Source organism: Ochotona curzoniae, unplaced genomic scaffold (genome assembly GCF_017591425.1).
Source record: "Ochotona curzoniae isolate NIBS_2020 unplaced genomic scaffold, NIBS_Ocur_1.0 contig_2321, whole genome shotgun sequence".
NCBI classification, from domain to species: domain Eukaryota; kingdom Metazoa; phylum Chordata; class Mammalia; order Lagomorpha; family Ochotonidae; genus Ochotona; species Ochotona curzoniae.
This window is the reverse complement of record NW_024465421.1, coordinates 6,586,409-6,606,059: the sequence shown is the minus strand read 5'-3', so window position 1 is coordinate 6,606,059 and position 19,651 is coordinate 6,586,409. Positions and strand designations below refer to the sequence as shown.

General features: G+C 50.9%; 1 protein-coding gene across 11 annotated transcripts in view; it reads left to right on the top strand.

Annotated features, from left to right (window-relative positions):
* Window positions 1-19,651, top strand: part of CUX1 (cut like homeobox 1) — a 290,730-nt gene that overhangs the window by 192,352 nt on the left and 78,727 nt on the right. For all 11 annotated transcript variants that reach the window (XM_040972859.1, XM_040972860.1, XM_040972857.1 and 8 more), the window contains one exon: window positions 377-443. In XM_040972859.1, coding sequence (XP_040828793.1) covers window positions 377-443 — 67 coding nt within the window. The remainder of the gene's footprint in view (window positions 1-376; window positions 444-19,651) is intronic.

Genomic DNA, 19,651 nt, shown 5'->3' with positions numbered 1-19,651 from the left:
TAGGAAATACCTGACCATGTCACAAAGTCATTGCCATCATCCAGCACTTGCCTCGCTGTACTCCACCCCAGGCAGTGCAATGGGCTGCCCAGGCCCCCAGAGTTTGTGAGCCCCATGATGCTCTTAAAGGACCACCACCCTACGTGTGATTGAAATACCATTATGCGTGGCATGAGCATGTGTGCAGTTGGGTGTGGAAGGTTTTTCATAATAAAACATTGTAGAGCGTCAGGTCTCTGCAGAGCCTTCTCCCCAGGGTGCTGCTTGGGAGGAGCTTGGGATAGAGGGGGCATTTCCTGCTGTCCTTGCCCTTGGCCTCCCCGCCTCCTGTCAAAAAAAACTCGTTGCTTACATCCGGGTTCCCTCTGCCTTTCAGCTCTGGAAAAAACTCGAACGGAATTATTTGACCTGAAAACCAAATATGATGAAGAAACTACTGCAAAGTAAGTCTGCATCTACGTTTGTTGACTTGTGTCCCGCCTGGCTTTATGGAACGGGACAGGCTGTCGAAGGTCTCAGGCCTGTGTGGACCCATGCGTTCCCATGGGTAACTAGCATTAGTCTGGCAGCCGTGGGACGTCTTTAGTGCCTGGCTTTCTCCGCTCCATCTAACCTGAGGCTTTCATCAGAAAGCAGAATCCAGGCACGTGGGGAGCTGACTGCCCTGTTGTGGAAAATACCTGCAGGGCCCTGGGCCGGCCTGGCATGGCCCCTCGTGTGCTATTAGTGGGAACCACTTGTCTTTCCTGTCGTGAGTGGGGCCATGCATGGGGTACAGGTACATGCAAGTGTGTGGAGAGAATGAAAAACCTGCTCAATTAAGAGATGAGCAGGTGTCCCTGGGGCCTCTTCTACATCTTGTCTTGTGCCCAGCTCAAGGTGAGTCTTTGGCTCAGCTGGGGGACAGGCCACTGGCGTCCAGCTGCCGATTCTAGGGTAGGGGGGAGGGGGACAGGCACGTGTGTCAGCAGCCAAGTTAGAAAAGAAACTGCAAGCTGAAGGCACCGAAGCCCATGATGAGGCCCTGCTAATAACGACCAGTTGTAGCCGGGTGTCAGCTGGGACAGCAGGCTGCCCGTGCTGGGGACAGCGGCAGTGAAGTTTTCCATGTGTAGGCTTGAAGCGCAGTGTAATTAGCCTTTATGCGCAGAACAAGGCCGCATTGATGAATACAGCTGGTCTTTGTTTTGTCCTGTCATTGCGAGTGGGAGGTAAAAGTGTTGTTCTTCATGTTTATTAATGTAAGATTCCTTAGACAAATGGCAAGCACAGTTTCATATTTGCTGGAACATGATGGGGTGGGGTGGGCTAGGGGAGGGGGTGGGCTGGGGGAGTTTCCCAAACAGTTGTTGTGTAAGAGGATTGCAGGATTTCAGATTATAACCATTTCTGGATCAAATAAATGAATGATTTCTGCCTGCTTTTCCGGTTGGAGGATGTCCCCTATGTTCAGCTGGTCACCCTGAGTCCTGAATCTGCCCACTCCCTCTTAGCAAATAGATTTTTCGCACCTGGAGTCACTTTCCCTTGGCAAGAGCAGGAAAACAAAGTGGTGTCAGTTTTTCGCATGGAACCAGCTCCCCAGGCTGGCCTTGGATGTCACAGCTTCTCGGCCCCCCGGAGAAACCACTGTGCTGCCCAGGGTACCCACCCCCTCCTGCCTGTCCCTGTAGACGTTCGAACAGGTCCAGGTTCAGGTCACAGCCACTTGCCCTCCCAGCCAAGGGCTTCTGGACCAAAGTACAGGAATTCCCATTTTTGTCGCTGAAGTCCATGGCCACCTCTTTGCTCTGGCCCTGTGCGTCTGAGCTAGAAAAGGCACGCCGGCTGTTATTCGCGCAGTCAGCTCCTTGCATTCCTTCAAGCGTGTGGGCCGAGGCTGTGAGCTCCGATGAAAGCAAATATTGAATCGCGCCGAAATCTTGCATGTTTTATGGCTAATGAGAGTCTGAGGAGAATTTGTTTGCTTCCCAAACCAATCCCGCTGGTAAAATTCATCTTTCTTAAGGTTACTCATATGGTCGGCATGCCTGGCCAGTATGCTTGGTTTTTTGTTTGTTTGTTTGTGTTTTTCAAAAACCATCATTGCATATGTATATACTTAGGTCATACATTACAAAAACAACTTGTATGAAGAACTTCACTTGGGTTAAAATTTTATTTTCTTTTTAGATCTATGGTACTTGTTTTATAGATCACATTCCCTTCACTGGCTCAGCTCAGTGCTTGATTCAGGTTGTTCAGAGGAGCTTGCTTCGTGTCACAGGCACTGGGAACTTCTCATCCTGGCAGAGGGACCTAAGACAGGGTTCGAAAAATCAATGCTGCCAGTGGCTGTCCACATGGCATTGATGCATTCTAGACAGGCTGCCCTGGACAGTGCCCCACTGTTTTCTTTTTTTTTTTTTTTTTTTTAAGATTTATTCATTTTTATTAGACAGATTTACAGAGAGAAGGAGAGAAAGAGAAAGATCATCTATCCATTGATTCACTTAATGAATAGCCACAATAGTCAGAGCTGAGCCAATATGAAACCAAGAGCTTCTTCCAGATCTCCCACACAACTGCAGGGTCCCAAGTCTTTGGGCTGTCCTCTACTGCTTTCCCAGGCCACAAACACAGGGGCTGGATGGTAAGTGGAACGGTCAGATAATCCAGCTGGCGCCCCTATGGGATGCCAGCACTTGCCGGCAGAGGTGCTCATGGTGTACATGGGAAATCAAGGTCATCCTGGAAACGCTCAGGGTCAGACCCATGCCTCATCTTCTGAGCTTGCCACCCAGAGCTCTTTGTCCTCCACCGTGATGGCCTCACCAGTCCCCCTCACACTGGACTTCATTCTAAAGCTGTCACTTGTGAGAGGGCTGACTAGGGGGCAGCAGGGTGCTCGGAAGGGTTTCTCTCTCATCTTTCCTGTCCCCAGAAGCCCTCAGTGGAAGTGGGTATTTCATAAAGTTCATGGAAGACACCAGTGTTGTGGCAAAGCTGGTAAAGCTCCTGCCAAGATGCCAGCATCCCATATGGGTGCCAGTTCATATCCCAGCTACCCTACTTCCCATTCTACTACCTGCTAATATGCTGCCTGGGAAAGCAGAAGCGGATGGCTCAAGTGCTTTGGGCTTCTGACTCTTGAACTTCGTAGGAAGATCTCTCTCTTTTCCTCTCTCTATTTGAAATAAATCCTTCTTTAAAATTAAAAATAATTTTTAAGCAAATTTATGGAGACAGTAGAATGAAAAGGTCCACTTATCTTGGTGCAAAAGCACTGTAAAATCCACACGAATGCTTTCATGAGCTGTACGACCCATGAGGATAGTGAAGACCCCTTGTGCCCACCCTCCCAGGTCCATTTCTCTGTCTCTTTGTTTCTTGGGTAAGGAAATGGGGCCAGGGCGCCCAGGTGACCGAGTCTGAGAGCCACCGCACTGCTCCACTCATTGCAGTCCGTAGGGCAGCATGCTTCCCTGTGCTGAGTTTGAAAAGTCCTACTTGAGCGCCCTAGTTGACTCATGAATTTCCAGGATGGAATGGCACTGGGGGTTTGCCATTCCTGGGCAGATGGGTTTCCCTAAAAATAGAGGCTCAGCTTCCAGGGGTGGTAGACTTGCACAGAGAACCTAATACCACTCTTACACATGGGAGCACCCCACATCACCCTTGGAGGGAAGCCCTACGGCATCTTTTGCCCACATCCTGTCTCCAAGACCTGTAGGTTTGGTCTAGTTCCTGACCTTTTCTACCCCATTCTGAGGATCTCTACTTCACCCCTCAAGTTCAGTGCCTGGAGTGAGCCCCTTCCCCCCAACCCAGAGGCTGTCCTTAGCATTTGCTGTGCGACCTCCTCCAGACAGAACACCCTCCCCGACCACCAATTTGCACACTTCCAAATACGGATGGAAGTTCCTCCGTGTGCCCTGTACCCTAGCCCTAACCCTCCACCCCGGCCCTGGGGAGTGACTAAGTGTGGCCTCCCTCCTTGAGTCTTTGTGGAGGAGCTGGCAGATGTGGCAGTCCCGCCCCACGTCCAGGAGGTCAGAGGTGCAACGTGCACACAGACAAGGACACACAGGTGTATCTAGAGGCACTGCATATGCACCTGTGTGGATCAGAGGGCATCCAGAAGGTCCTGGGAAATCAAAAGATTAATTTATGTTTTGCTACAGTACGCTTGTGAAATCTAGTTTGTGCCATGTGGGGTCTGCAGAAAGTTCATGTAAGATACATATTATGAAAAAATGGCTGCATATATTTCAAACAGGGTGTTCTTCTATAGTTTTTTGAAGGAACTTTTTTGGTTGTTAAAATTGAACAGACATAGAAATTGTGCATGTATGTATATATTTAGGGGGAATTGGCTGCTATTCTGTGGCTTTTTTTTTTTTAACTTTAAGGCAGTACTTCAAAAATTTTGTGTTCCAAAATAAACTGGCCATTTAACTCCCTTTCTCTTTTTTAAAGAGAGAGGAGACACAGAGAGATGTTCCATCTACTGACTTACTTCCAAAAGGCCACAATGGCCAGGACTGAGACAGGCCAAAGCCCAGAGCTACATTCAAGACCATATAATGTGGCTGAGTGGCAGGAACCCAATACTTTGAGCCATCTTCGAGGACCTTCCCGGACACATTAGCAAGAAGTTGGATTGGAAGTGGAGTAACCAGGACTCCAACTTTCACTCCAGTGTGGGATGTCAGTGTCACAAGTGGCAGCTTAACCCATTGCACCACAACACCAGCCCTGTTAATTCCATTTTCCCTGGAGCTTTCTCGGGTCTGGTATGATCACACACAGGAATCTCATTCATCCAGGCTCCTGTGGGAAGGCCATCATGTGTAGATGTGCACCCAGGGCTGGCAGCACAGCATTAGGTCACATACCTTCCTGCCCTCCCCGCCCCCACCCCAGGCTGTGGCCTGCAGGAGGATCCTCAGTGAGTCGCTGCACCTGCCTAGCTCTAGCTGATATGGCAGTATAAACCTTCACTGTGATGATGTGCAAGGACAGGTGCTAGAGAGCAAACTGAAGAAGCTGGTGGCTGCTGGGAAGCAAGCAAGAGCCAGCCAGTCTCCAGGAGCCATGGGAACAAAGGAGGAAGATGGGGGTCTAGCCTGTAGCATCCACACCCCTTCCCACCCCAGAGAAGCTCCTCAGCCATGCAGTTCTGACTCAACACAGGGAGTGGAAGCACACAGAGGGCCCAGGCCACACAGTTCACCGGGACCCAGCACACCTGCCTCAGAGGTGGTGGAGAACACAAGGGACTCGCCTGCCATTAACAGGGTCCTGCCACGGGCCTTGGCAAGAGTACCATGGCAGCTGGTAGATACAGAAACTTACCTTCCCATGAAGCCCTCCCGCATCAGTGGAGACAGATTCCTTTTATGTGACTGCTATCATTATCATTTTTATCATCATCATCATCATCATATGAGCCAGAGAGACAGAAACACAGAAGGAGAGTGAGCTCTCTCCCATGTGCTGGTACATTCCCCAAATGCCCACAGCAGCCAGAGCTGGATCAGGAACCCAGTGCACCTTCCAGGTCTCCCACGTGGGCAGCCAGGGGCCCGAACACTTGAGCCATCACTGTTGCATCCCTGAGTGTGCACCTGCAGGAAGCTGGGTCAGAAGGGCCTGCCCTGGTGCATTTAGAAATTACTAGTTTCCTCCCTCCCGGACAAGGCCTGTCTCCACTCAGAAAAACTTTGCCAAGCCCGAGGGGAGATTGGGAGGTGGGGGCAGCTTCAGGTGCAGGAGAGACCAAAAGTTCCATCCCAACAGCGTCTTGGAGCAGTTGCTGCCTTCAGAGCTGTGCCCAGGAGAACCAAGCCCAAAGGAAAACATAGCCGCCCAGCCACAGAAATGTGGAAGCCACCCTTTCACAGGACCCAGGTTTTAAAGCGAGAACAAGCTGTGAAGCAGTTGCCACCACTGACCGAGACACTGTGATGTGTCACAATCCACCAGGGAGGATCCGGAGGCTCTCAGGACTGGGTGTGAAACAAGCAAGGGGAAGGGCCCTCCAGCTGGGCCACCAGCACACTTGCTGGAGGAAGCAGCCTGGAGAATAGAAAGGTCCCTCTAGGAGAGCCAGAGCCTGGCCCTTCCATCGACTGTATTGATTTCTCTTGCAGCCTCTTTGCCCTTCCATTGTCTTCCCCAGGGTGCTAAGGAATGGCTGCAATTGCCAGAGAGACAGTGGGGTGTCTCAGCTTCCCCCCCCCCCAACAGCAGCCACCGCTCAGCCAGAGCCTGCAGGATGAATTTTTAATACAGAAGTTTATAGCTTCACTCTCACAGCCCTGATTTAATGCCCTGATGAGCAGGGGACCCGGGGCATCAACATCAGTGAGAATTAACCCCCACATGACCAGGTTGGTGTCCCTCTTGATTTCCTTGCAGCTGTAACCCTAAGGAGTCTGGAGACAAAATTAACAACACAGAGCATCTGAAGTGCTATCAAAATAGCCTGGAGCACAGGTGCACAGTGGATGTTCTCAAAATTTTCCTTCGTGGTATATATTCTTTTACCTTTTACCTTACTCTTATAAGTTGGCCTTTTTTTTTTTTAACTTTGAGGTGCTGATCTGTTCTTTCTACTCTTAAAAAAATTAAAGACGCTTTGTGATTTGTAGAATTGACAGACGATATAAACTACCAGTTTCCCTGGAAAGCGCACATGGAGTTGTAAATCCAGAATAGCGAGGAACAGCAGGAAAGGAAGCCATCAGGTTGGGTGGCCAGTACTGTTTGTGGGCATACGGCTGATTCTGATCACTTTCTTATTCTTGGAGTTTTCAAAACTGCGAAGGAAAGCTATATATACAAGTTGCTTCTGTATATAGCAGCTCTGTTTTACAATTCAAACATAATGATATGGGTATACGTGCAGGGGGTGTGAATGCGTGCTTCCTGATTCAATTGCACCCCTGTACTTCATCTCCCCGCAAAACTAAATCTTCCCCTCACCCTACTCCCCAGAATTCCAGGTCTTCCCCAAGCTCACACACTCCTGAACTGAAACCTACTGGCAGAACCTCTATGTGAAGTGGAAGGGGGCTCTAGCATCCTTGATTCCGGGCACTACACGTGGAGTTCACAAAGACCATTTTGGGAGTTGAATTTGGGCCTAGGGGGGGAAAAAAGCCTGGTTTTACTAGCAGAAAGCAGCATTTCTTTTCATTGCAAATGAAGCCAACAAGTCTAATGACTATGCCCTATACAGCTGTCGCCAGTGGCTGTCGGGGATCCTGCCACGTCACACGTGACATGTGCTGCTTCTGTCCACCGTGGCCTTAAACCATCCGCTGTTCTGAGCCCCATCATAAGATGTTTCTCGTAGTCACCCCTGAGTTAACTCTGCTGCCAGTCTGGTGTTTACTCTGCCTTAAGCACCCTTGAACACAGTCGTCTTCCTTGGTAAACAGACATGCTGGAAACGTTGCCTTGAAAAGCAGTCCCTGTTCCTAGACCAATGAAGGAGACAAGGGCACAGGAAGGGTTAGGCAGCTTCAAGTTGAAAGTAGCTTGTGGGGGGCCACCAGACCCTCTGCATTCTGTGTCCCCACTTGCCCTCAGCTTCCAGTTGCAAGTCTGCCCCTGTCATTGACCTTCTGGTCTGCAGGCAACAGGGGAAGGGCAGCTGTAGTGGAAGCCACTGGTTCCTGCTGACTCTGCTCAGCCTGGGACTGCATGAGCCCTTCTCCTGCCAGCTGCCCAGACTCCAAGCCCCCTGAGCAGGCCTCTGCTGAGCTGAGCAGACTACCATGGAAAATGCCTCTTAGGTCTGGCCACCAATAGCATGAGTGGAACCTAGACCACAGATCTGGGTAAAGCTGGCATCAGTGAAAATCCAGGGCTGGTGTCAGTAGCAAACAGAAGACCTCGGCAGGGCTTCAGTCCAAACTCGTAAACATTTTCTTTAATAAGAATGAAGACAGTTCAGGCATTATGGCGCTGTGGGTTAGGCTGTAGTTAGAATCCCCTTGTTTCATTTTGTAGTGTCTAGTGCATTCTGGGAGCCCACAGTGATGGCTCAAGTGCTTGGGGCTCTGCCACCCTCGTGTGCAGACCCAGATGCAGCTCCTGGCTCCCTGGTTTTGGCTTAACACAGCACCAGTTGTTAGAGCCATTTGGGGAGTGAACCAGTGGGTGGAAGATCACACTCTTGCATTCTCGCTTACTTTCTCTCCTTGTCTTTCAAAGAAGTTTTAAAAATAAAAAAGGAAAAACAACATATCAGATAGCCATTAGGGGCTACATGGTTGTGTCGCATCACTAATTCTCTGTTGATCGGGAACTGCAGAGTGCTGGTTGCACGTGCCGACTTGGGCCAGCGTGTGTGGCACAGTGCTTTCAGACATCACTTGGGATGCCAGCATCCCTTATCAAAGCACCTGCTTCGAGTTCTGGTGACACTGCTGATGCAGCCTCTAGGAAGCTCAAATGATGTGGCACACCTGAGTTGAGGCCCTAGCTCCCAGCATCAGCCCCAGCCCAGCCCCAGCATTTGGGGAATAGACCATAGACCAGACAGTGTGAGAGCTCATTCTTCCCCCCCACCCCCTTCCCCCACAAATCAATAGATTGTAAAACGCAATATGGAAGTCTTCTCTTGAAGCAGCAGGTGCAGTCGAACAAGTACCCACTTACTCCAGCCTTGGTTGAATTTTAAATATTGGATTAAATTGGAGCCTCTTTAGTCCTTCCTGTCACCCTCAGCCTGGGGACCCCAGTGGGAAGAAGCCAGTCTGCCTCCTGGTGGCTGGTCGCCCAGCAGCACCTGGTATGGGGTCTCTTGTGTTGCAGTTTCTCTCCCCTAAGTATGTGAGTCTTTTAAGCCAACTGTACTCCTGTGTGGAATTTGTTGGCAAATATGAGGGCTTCAAAAAGTTGTGGCAAGAAGAATTGAAACAAAATGCACGTTGTCTGGGATTGATAGTCCATCACGTGATGTCCCTCCTAATCCCCTCATAGAGAGAAGGTGTGGGCTGAAGAAGCCAAACCCCGCTTCCAGCAGGCAAGGGTATACCCCACATCCTTAACAGGGTCTCCTTCCCCGCAACGCCCACTGTGAGCGTCCCAAAGCTTGTGGGCATCAGGTGAGTATTTGTTGGCCCCTGGTGCAGGAGCCCCCCCTCCCACGCCCACCCCATCTACCACTCCATCAGGAGTCGCTGTTGGGTGCCCTCAGGTCTTGGTCTGCGCTTGAACTGTATTTTGGAGGGCAAAATTTTCAGAAAAAGAAACTTCCAGCAAGAGTGTTGCTGTTTGGAGCAGTTCCACTGCCCTGTGGAGGGTGTGGTCGCATCCTGTGGCAGCAGGGAAGCCCCACCCCTGCCCGGTTTGCCCTAGGTGGCAGTGCTGTTGGCCCCACGTCAGTGCCGTCTGGCTGCCCAGGAAAGCATGGGAGCCTGAGGATGGGGCTTGACTGACCGCTTTGATTCCCAATCCAAGAGAAACAGCTTCTCCTGACGAGGCTAGGAAAGAACCTTGGGTGTCTGTTAGCACGACGCTCCATGCTTCCCATCAGCTGGATTTCTCTCTGTGTGTTTCCCTGTGACCTAGGACCACTGACACAGTGGTAGTGAGCTGTGATCATGTCTACATGCCAGGTGGTGGCCTGAGATGTGGGTACAGTGAGAATGAGCCATTATCATGTCCACATGCTGGGTGGTGGCCTAGGATGTGGACACGGCAGTATTGAGCCATGGTGGTGTCCATGTGCTGAGTGGTGGCCTGGGATTGGACATGGCAGGATTGAGCCTTGATCTTGTCCACGTGCTGGGTGGTGACCTGTGATTCTATCCATATTCTGGATGAAAGCTGCTCTCTGCCATTCATTGTTATACCTGTCAGTTAATGCCTCTTTTCACTGGAGTTTTGAGTGATTTTCACTATACAGAGAATTCTGATAGAATCTATCTGATAAAAATAAGACAAAAGTAAGATAGGTACCATCCAGACTTAACATTAATCACCTCTAAATTATCTCAGTCCTAGGAAATGACCTTACCTTCCTTATCCACTTTCTTGGTTTTTTTACTGATTTATTGTCTGGAGTTTATTATAGCATATGGGTTAATAAACGTATCTGGTGGTTCTTATTCATTCCTGGTTTTCCCAGTAGTGTTGATGATTCCATTTTCCAGTATTTCATGTTATTTCTATGTGTCTCTGAGCTGCTGTCAGCCTAATGTTGATCTTACTAAATACTATACAGTATTGATAATGTCTGTTTTATTGGTTGATAACAGTTGTCTGCTATTGTTTGGGTTTTTTTTTTTTAACTCTTTAGTATTTTGCTCACCTAATTTTTTCATATGCATCTTGTCATTTCACCAAGTTATAGATTAACTTGGGAGATAAATTTATCCTTATTTATATTTAATGCAACTGCAAATAAATATCATCATTAGCTTTCTCTGCCAGTAGCATTTTGTAAATTCGATTTTCTATAGATGGAATTTATATGATGTTGTTTTAATTCCCACATGTTTAATATTTATGCCCCTATTATAGATGAGATAGATCTTTTTATTTCATTGTCCAGATATTTATTACTGGTTCTGGGAGTTTATCACTTCCCTGTGTTGTACCAGAAAGCAGGATGCTTTGTTGAGCACAGGGAATTCTGCCCGCTGGGTTCTGTATGCATGTGACCATGACACCTGGGAGCACTGGGCGGGTGTCCCCTAGGACCGCAGGACACCCAATCCTCCTTTCACTCACCTGTTCTAAGAAGGAGCGTCTCTATTTCCCCCCAGAGGATGCCGGAGCCTCTTGGTTTTAGGTGTCCAGCCTTTTCTATGTCCCATAAACCCTGCTGTGGCCTGGTTTTGCAAGTCTGGACAGTTGGACGCCCGGAACGGCGTTAGATTCTCCTGTCTGGGTATTGAGTCCCTGGTAGGACCACCTCTTCAATCTTACTGCTTTTCATCCCATCTTTTATTCCCTGTATTTTATAGGTCCTCATGGTTTAAGACAAGTGCAGGCTTGTTGTGTTTTTATTATTACTGTGTGTTTAGCATTACTGACTTCTCCTTAATGTTCTTGTGCTACATGGTACACTGCTTAGTGTGTTCTGTTACGTTTCTTTCTGTGAGTGGATGGGCCCTGCAGGCTTCATCTGTCATCTCTGATCCTCTGGATCTCTCACGGACTCTCGGAGGTCTGGCCAAGCCACCCCGATGCCCAGCTAAGTGCCCCGAGACTCCCGATCAGCACAGCCCCACTCAGCATTGATAACAGGCATGCGCAGGTGCAGAAGTAGTGAGGAAAGCCCAGGAGAGCCCAGGAGGTGACTTTCCTCCTCACCCTATGCTGTTGGGACAGTCTGGCACCATGGTAACGGCCACTGCCCCACCATAGCACAATCCAGCTTCACCATGCAGAACACGCTGCTCCTGTACATTCCAAGGCCAAGTAGACCACCCACCATTGCAGACCATCCACCCGTCGCTTGGACTTATGCTAACCTCAGAAATTTATCCTGAGTACCCAGGGCCCTCCTGTAGGTCACACATTGGCAAGCCCCGTACCCTGGCCTCTGAAAAACAACCAGATCCACCTCATGGCCAGAACTGCGGGGATTGCTGCAGGTTTGGTGGTCAAGGGCAAGGCTGGCTGGCTACGAGGCCACCCATGCCGCAAGTGAGGGGGCTGCATGGGCTAACATTACCCAGCCACGAAGCTCAGGGAACGGGTCCCCACTGAGAATTCTCCAACATACCCACGAAGCTTGTTTCCATTACTATTGGTCTGTTTGGTCTTTTGACTTAAAAGTCCTGTGTCAGTCTTCTTCCTCGAAATCTTAGGACTCAGTAAGGCCCCCAAGAACAGATCCTGGGGGCCAAGTCAGGAGCTGGCTTGGCAGGCTTGGTGGTGACTAAGGCACAGCCTACCCCAGGGTCCTGTTTGCACAGTTCAGCTATGTCGCGACAGCCACATCCACTTTTGGCTCGGCTACAAGGGAAAATTTGATGTTTCAATTAACCTTTCTATTTTCTCCCCCCACTGTCTGAAGTAGCGTGCACTTCCTTTGTGGTATTTTAGTGATTAGACAGGATGGAGGGGGTTCTTAAAGATTCATGGCCAAATCCGATGATGTCAGAATGCGGGGCAGGGACGGCCTTGCTGGGGCCAGCGAGTCTGGCCCCGTCGGAATTGTTTGTCTAACACTTCACAAGTAGGGTGGGAGCCGCTGAATTATTCATCTTCATCTGAAAAAAGGAAGAAAAAAAGGCACTTAACACTGCCGCCATGCAGACTTTCGGTGCCAGAGGGAGGAAGAGGAGGGCTGCTGTCTCCCCCATGGATGCCTGTAGTGCCTACTCCTGCGCATTCGCTGCCCAGTCCACGGGTGAAAACAGACTGCCGAGCAGGGCGGTTAAGCAGAAGGGGGCTTTCTCTGGAGCCGTGAAGGCCAGGCTGTGACTGCGCTGGGGAAGGACCAGAAGCAGCCTGTAGTTGGCAAGCCTGGATGGCTTGGGGGGTAGGCCCAGGAGGTCCCCTTGGCCTTGGCTTTGGCTTTGGGGACAGACGAGGGAGGAAGCTGAGGGGGTAACTACTGTTCAGCAGGAAATCTGCCTTATTCTTTGTCCCAGGTCCTCTGTCACAAAACTTTTTTTTTTTTAAGATTTATTTTATTTAAATTTAAAAGGCCAAGTTATATAGAGAGAAGGAAAGACAAAGAGTGAAAGAGACCTTCCAGCCACTGGTTCATTCTCCAAATGGCCTCCGTGACTGGAGCTGGGCCAAACCAGAGCCAGAAGCCTGGAGCTTCTTCAAAATCTCCCATGTTGGTACAGGGAGTCAAGTACTTGGGCCAGCCATCCTCTGCTGTTTTAGTAGGCCTGAAACAAGCAGCCAGGATCAAAAGTGAAGCAGTCCAACTAGCACCCCTGTATGAGATACTGGTGTCACAGGCGGAGGCTTAGCCTACTACCCTTGTGCCCCGCCCATCTCGTTTCTAGGCAAGCGACAGCAGCAGTGGGCCTCACGAGGCTTGATGGCTAGCAGGTGACGAAGGATGGAGGGCCAAGAAGATGCCATGATGACCTGTGCCAATTTCATAGTCCCCGCAGGCTTTTCCTTAATCCACTTCCTTTATGTTGAATTCCTGACACACACAGAAGGGCAGGCGCCACAGATCCCAGGCCCCGCCCAGCATATCCCATCTCACCTGTTCCCTGCTTCTGTTTTGCTGGCTGCTCCCTCCAGATCCTCCCATCTCAAGTCTAAATGTTGCCACACAGGACGTGCTCAGCCATAGGACCCTAGAATTGTCCACCTCACCTCTGCCTGTCTTAACTGGGCAGCCCAGAATAGTGTGAGTGGCTCCTTTATTAGAAAGGCAGGGTTATAAAGAGAGAAGGATAAGCAATAAGAGATCTTCTATCTTCTGGTTCACTCCTCAAATGGCCTCAACCAGTGGCCCAAGCACCTGAGCCATTCTCCAATGCTTTCCCAGGTACATTAGCAGGGAGTTGGATCAAAAGTGGAACAGCCGGGACTCGAACTAGAGCCCACATGAGATACTGACACTACAAGAGGAGGGTTAACTTGCTACTCTACTCCATTGTGCCAGTTCCAAGTGGTTCAAGTGTTGCAGTGGGCTAGTTGGCCTTCAAATCTCAGTCCTTTGGTTGATCTCTCTCCCCGAACCCAACCACTGGTCTCTTCTTCTTTTCCTTGGAAAAAGGACCATGGTGTGTTTGGCCCAGAGCGCCCCAGGTGCCAGAAATTGGTTCTGGCTGGAAGGGAAAGGCTCCAACTCTTGCACAATGGCCATCTACAGCCCTTTGCCACTGTCAGTGTTCCGGGGTCTTCCCCATGGCCACCTCCTTCTAGGTGACCATCCAGGCTGGAGGGTGATGGAAAGAAACCAAAACCCAGTAACTCTTCAGGTTTCTTTCCCACTGTTTCCCTAGTTGAACGCCCCCAGTAGCTCCCTCAAGACCCCAGGGCTCTGGCTTTGTGGAAAGAAAGGGACTTTGGCATCGCAGCTGCCCTGGGCACTCCAGGAGAGGTCAAAAGATGCCCATGGCTGCGCACAGGTGCTCCTTCAGATTTGGGATCTTGGGGGTTGCCTGCAGAGTGACCCCGTTTGTGTCACATCTCTTGCCCAAGTGGTAGTCGCAGGCTGTTTTGGACCCTGCGACAGCTTTGGGGCCAGAAAGGAGTCAGTTACCAGCCTGCCTGCGCTGTCTTGTTGGTGCGGCCTGCGGCTTCTTCTTTGGTCAGCTCAGACCAGGGTTGCTTAACTAACAGTTACCATAATGTTATGCAATTGTCATTTATATTTAATACAATGATCATTAAAAAAAAATAATGAACCAAGCTCACTTGCGAGATACAGAGGTGACATCCTGACCACTTAACAGTCACTCAGCACTCACTCCCAGCAGAAATTAGAACCACTCTTTTCCGCAGAGGTCGGGCCATGCCCTGGGCCTTCACCAGGGAGGGGTTGGGCTTCTGAGGAAGACACAACTAATCAGGGGCTTGTGGAGGGCAGGGGACAGCCATATGCCTTCAGCCCCTCTCCACACCCGCCGGCAGAGATGCCCTAACTGTAAGGAGTTATTTGAAAATCACACTCTGGACTTGGCACCATTTCCTCTTCCTTACAGCTCACGAGATTCGCACCAGTCTAGCCATCCACCAATCAGATATAACCCTACATTTCACCTGAGAATCCCACCCCCAATCTTCCAGCCCCTTCCCCAACTCTGCCCACTCACCAGTCATCTCTAAGCATTCACCTGCAGGCACTGATCCCCCGGGGCCTGCCCTCAATCCCGCCCCCCACACCTTGCAGGCCTACCTGAACATAAGGGGCCAGGGGTGCCTCCATCTCCCCTTTATCTCCCCTTTCCTCCACCCCCCACTGATTACCACCTCCACCTTGTTCCTGCCCCACTGGAATAAACCTCCTAGGATACCTTGTTGCATCTGATGTTTTCAGTTCATGGTAAAGAACCAGGTTGCAGGAATTAGCTGCACGTAGTAATATCGTAATGTGATATGAACTAGAACTCTAACCTTTTTAAAATAACTAACACTAACCCCACCAGTACCCACCTGCGGGTTGTCAGAAACCCTCTCCTCCCCATCTCGTCCTCTGTTTTCTCCTCAGCCGGGGCATGCTCAAAGCCAGCCTCTAGCCCAGCCCCACATGGGAAGAAGCCCAGACTAGGCCCTTTCTGCAGGAGCCCAGTCCCATGGACCAGGGGGAGTTCTCACCCCAGAGCTGTGTGCATTTTTCCCGAGGCTTGCCATCATCTTATTTTCCAAACGTTAGAAAAAGGGGTTCGTCTTCCCCCTGCACAAACAGCCCACAGACTCATGTCTTCAAAGTCACATTTGCCGCGTGGCCAAGCAACCCTGCCAGCCAGGAGCAGGGGGGACTTCCTGTCACCAGCAGTGTAGACCACGGGTAGCACAGATTTTGTACATGTACAGTCACCCACCCAGTATTTAGTAGGCGCCTGCTGTGTCCGCTGGAATAGTGGTGGTGGATAGGTAAACGATTTCCTTGATCTCACCCAGACAGAAGTAAAGCACAGTAAAAATACAGCAAGGGGGCAGGGCACAGAGCAGACTGCGGGGGGCCTTTACAAGGCCTGCTGGGGACGTGGGCAGCATGGAGACCTCGGCTAAGGGGACAGCCGTGGCTGCAGCTGGGGATGAGCATGATGGTCTCAAGGAACAGAGTCGGACTAAAGGATCACAGCATGCTGTCGACTGAACCGAAGCAGGAACTCATATGACTTGAGCCTTACCGAGGGGTGATGGGCTAGGAGTGCGTGCCAGAGGCAGAGCTGTATCATGTGCAGTGGGGGTGGGGATCTCAGGGAAGGGCCTGCTGTGATCAGCCAGCCCCACCACTCCCTGCAGGACGTGAGTTCTCAAGAAGCTCTGTACAGGTTGGATTTGAAGCCTGCAGGGAAAGCACACACACACACACACACACACATACACAGAAGGAGGAGATAGTGTACTGCCCTCTGCCCCCCTGCCCTGCATTCTAGGACCCCATGACCCGAAGGGCACGCCCACGCAGGCTGGAGGGGCTACCAAGGGGTCCTGGGGCCCAGGGGTGATGAATTTCGGGTTTCCAGGCCAACCCCGCCCTGTCTGCTATAGCTCGCTCTGTGCCCAAAAGCAGGAAATTCTTCTGAAACAGACAGGAACCTCAAGGCCAATTTCATATATAAATATTTATGGCAAAATACTAAATAAAATATTAGCAAATAGAATTCAGGAGCTCGCTCACTGCCTCGCACACCACAGCCAGACAGGGGCGTGCGACTGCCCGCATCATTTCCCATCGAGGGGCCGGGGAGGGGCCGTCTCCACAGTGGTGTGAGTGCTTCAGAGGCACTTAATGAAATCAATACCCGCCCTGTATTAAAAGTCTTAATAAAATAGGAGCAGTTGGATATTTCATTAACAAAATAAAAGCATCTATATTTAGAGCCAGAACTCAGGCACCTGCTGAGTGGCGAGACAGGAAACGCCCCTGCTGGGCCTTACAGTCAGGCCCCAGACACACATCCCAATGTCATCTTTGTGTTGAACATGGTTCTGTAAGCACAGTGCTGTCACCCAAGGGAAGGAATGAAGAAGTATGGAAAAAGGGTCCATGGCGGGGGGAAGAGCAGCAGGCTTGGTGTGGCAAGCATGAGGCCACAGGCCAGCCTTTCCTGTCTCGGAAGGTTGGCCTAGTGCCTGATTTCAACCTGGCCTCCGTTAATCCTCCACTGAGTCTGATAAACCCCCTCTTGCCTCCTGTACCCCATGCCAAGCAAACTGGCCTGAGGCTGGCTCATGCTAAACATGATGACCATAGTCACAAATTAGGCCAGCATGGAGGGGTAGGCACTACTCAGCCAAACATTCTGGAGCAGTTTCTAAATGTGTATTTACTTACTTACAATATATTTGAAAGGCCAAGAGATCTTCTGGTTCTTACTCCTATTGGCTTCAACAACCAGGACTGGGCCAGACTGAAGTCAGGAGCTCTGCCCATGTCTCCCATGTTGGTGGCAAGGGCCTACATACTGGGACCATCATGTGCTGCCTTCCAGTGTGCATGAGCAGGGAGCCAGATGGGAAGCGGAGAGGCCAGCACTCAAGCCAGTTCTCCAATAATGGGACACAGAGTCCCAAATAGCAGCTTAGCGTGCTGTGCCAAAGTGCAGCCCCAGGAGTGTGTTTCTGTTGTTAAAACAAGAAGTAACCTGTATGTCTTTTCCTTTTGATTGGCTGTGTGACACTGAGACCACTGGCTTTCCACCCGTGTCCGAGGAAAGGTCTGGCCTTCAATGGCCATCCCACAGATTCTTTTGCTGCCTGGTCATCTACAATCACCCTGAGTCTGCAGGGGGGTGGTGACCAGCGCCCATGAAGACCCAAATCTACAGGTGTCAGAGGTCCTCATCTAAAAGGGGAACGTTTGCCTGGGACAGTCATCCTCTCTAGCTGGCTCATTGTCCGTAATACAGTGTCAGTGTTCTGAATTCCTCATCAGCCTGTATTGGCTGGGGGCTAATGACAAGCAAAAAATTATACAGTCAGTAGCACAGCACTGCAACGTTTTCTTCCTAATACTTGTCCCCTGCACTTGGCTGAGTACCACCTTGGTGCCGGCCTGCACATGCCAGTGGCTGCCCTCCACACCTTCCCACAGCCCCATCACGTGACAGCACCTAGCTGGCTGTAGTCAATTATGTTTCTTTTGACCTCTTGAAAAGAATGGCCCCCATAGAGAAATAAGTGACAAGTCCCACAGCCAATGCTTTCCCTCACCCTGGGGATCGCTGGTTCCTTCAATTTTCCCCTCCTGTGACTGGAGACCACAGCCCTCTGGGCCCAGCTGTCACCGCAATACCCAGTGTCGCATGCCCCCGCCTCCAAGAGGCAGGGCCCAGGGAGGGACAGACAAGAGCCGCACCCTCCCTGGCAGCGCAAGGTGAGCACCACCACTGCCGCAGTTGTTATCACAGTTGTATTTTGGTCAGTTTAGCGGTTGCCTAGTAACCAGAGGTAAACCAGCCAGTAGATGGAAAACTTGACATTCATTTCCAGGATTGCCACCGACGGCCAAGAAGGCACCTTCCTGTATAAATGTTGCTAGTGTTTTTATGAGCGATGTGACATCCTGGTGCTGTGTATTGGGCACCCGAATGAACGCATGGCCAGAGCTTTCCACTGCCCAGGAAGACATCCAGGTGGTTTTGAGGAAACTGCAACCCTCATCCCCACCCCCCCCAACCCTGGCCTCATAAACATAGACAGATCCAGATACCAATTCCCAGCACCCCACCCCACCTCCCACCAAGCACTGGTCATCTGGCAGCTTCAAGATCAGACCTCCAGGACACCCTGGAGGCCTGGACTGGGCCCTTGGTCTCCGGTCACAGCAAGCGCCACACTGCCAAGGACAGGAAGACCCCTCCTGCGGCTTCTCCCAAGGGTTCAGGCCCAAGCCCTGGGCCAGAGGGTTCTCCTGGTGTGGGGACAGTGGAGAATAGACACTTGGGGTCATCCCATGCCCTCCCTGGCCTTGGCACCAGCCACAGTGTACTTGTTGAGGGGTGCCCACAGCCTCACTTCTCTGTTTGCCTTGGGACCCCTTGGGGCCCAGAGGAGGTGAACAATCCCAATGAAAGACGGACTGCAGACCAGCAGTGTATGCGGCCCAAAGAGGCATAGGACAGACAGGCCATGGAGAAAGGGAACAAAGCAATAGAAGAGAGGCAAGAGGAGATGCTAGTGAAATGCCAGGACGCTCCTCCCCCGCCCAATGCAAATAGGAAATATGCAGAGTTAAGTGGCTAAGGAGCAAAATGGGAGGGGCTACGGTGTGGGTGCAGCCAAGCCCTAATCAGAGCCAGTGAAGAACCTTCCCGAAGGCAGCAGAAAGTATCAAAGAATAAACTGTCCAAGAAAGGTGGGGTGGTGAGGAGGAGGACAGAAGGAAGTAGGCCAGCAGCATCCCAACAAGCGGGAGAGAGTGGATGGAAGCCAACTGGGCCAAGGAAGGGCCAATCAGTGGGCTCACTGAAGCTCAGGCTCTGTGTGTGTGTGTGTGTGTGTGTGTGTGTGTGTGTGTGTGTGTGTGTGTGTGTGTGTGTGTGTGTGTGTGTGTGTGTGTTGAGGGGTGGGGGCAGTCCTGAGGCCGCAGCCCTGGATGCCAGCTCAGCCTCTTGGCTCACTCAACTCAAACCATTTCTCAGCCACCAGCCAGCAGGGACTGGAGCCTGCATTGTGGTACAGCAGGTTCAGCCCATGGGTGCAGGTGCAAGTCCCAGCTACTGTGTTAACACAATGCAGCTCCTTGCTAATGGCCAGCAAAAAAAAAGCAGAGGAAAGCAGAGGAAAGCAGCAGAGGACGACCCAAGTATATGAACCCCTGCCACCCATGTGGCAGACCCAGATGAAGCTCCTGGCTGCTAGCTTCAGCCTCACCTAGACCTGGCTGTTGCAGCCCTCTGGAGAATCCAGAAGGCAGGGAAAATAGCCTGTGTCCCTAGTGCAAACTGATGGCAGCAGCAGCATTCCTGGAATGAGTGCTGGAGTGAATAAATGACACCAGGAGCTGGGTGTGCACATACACTTGGTGAATGCATGATGAGTTCAGAAG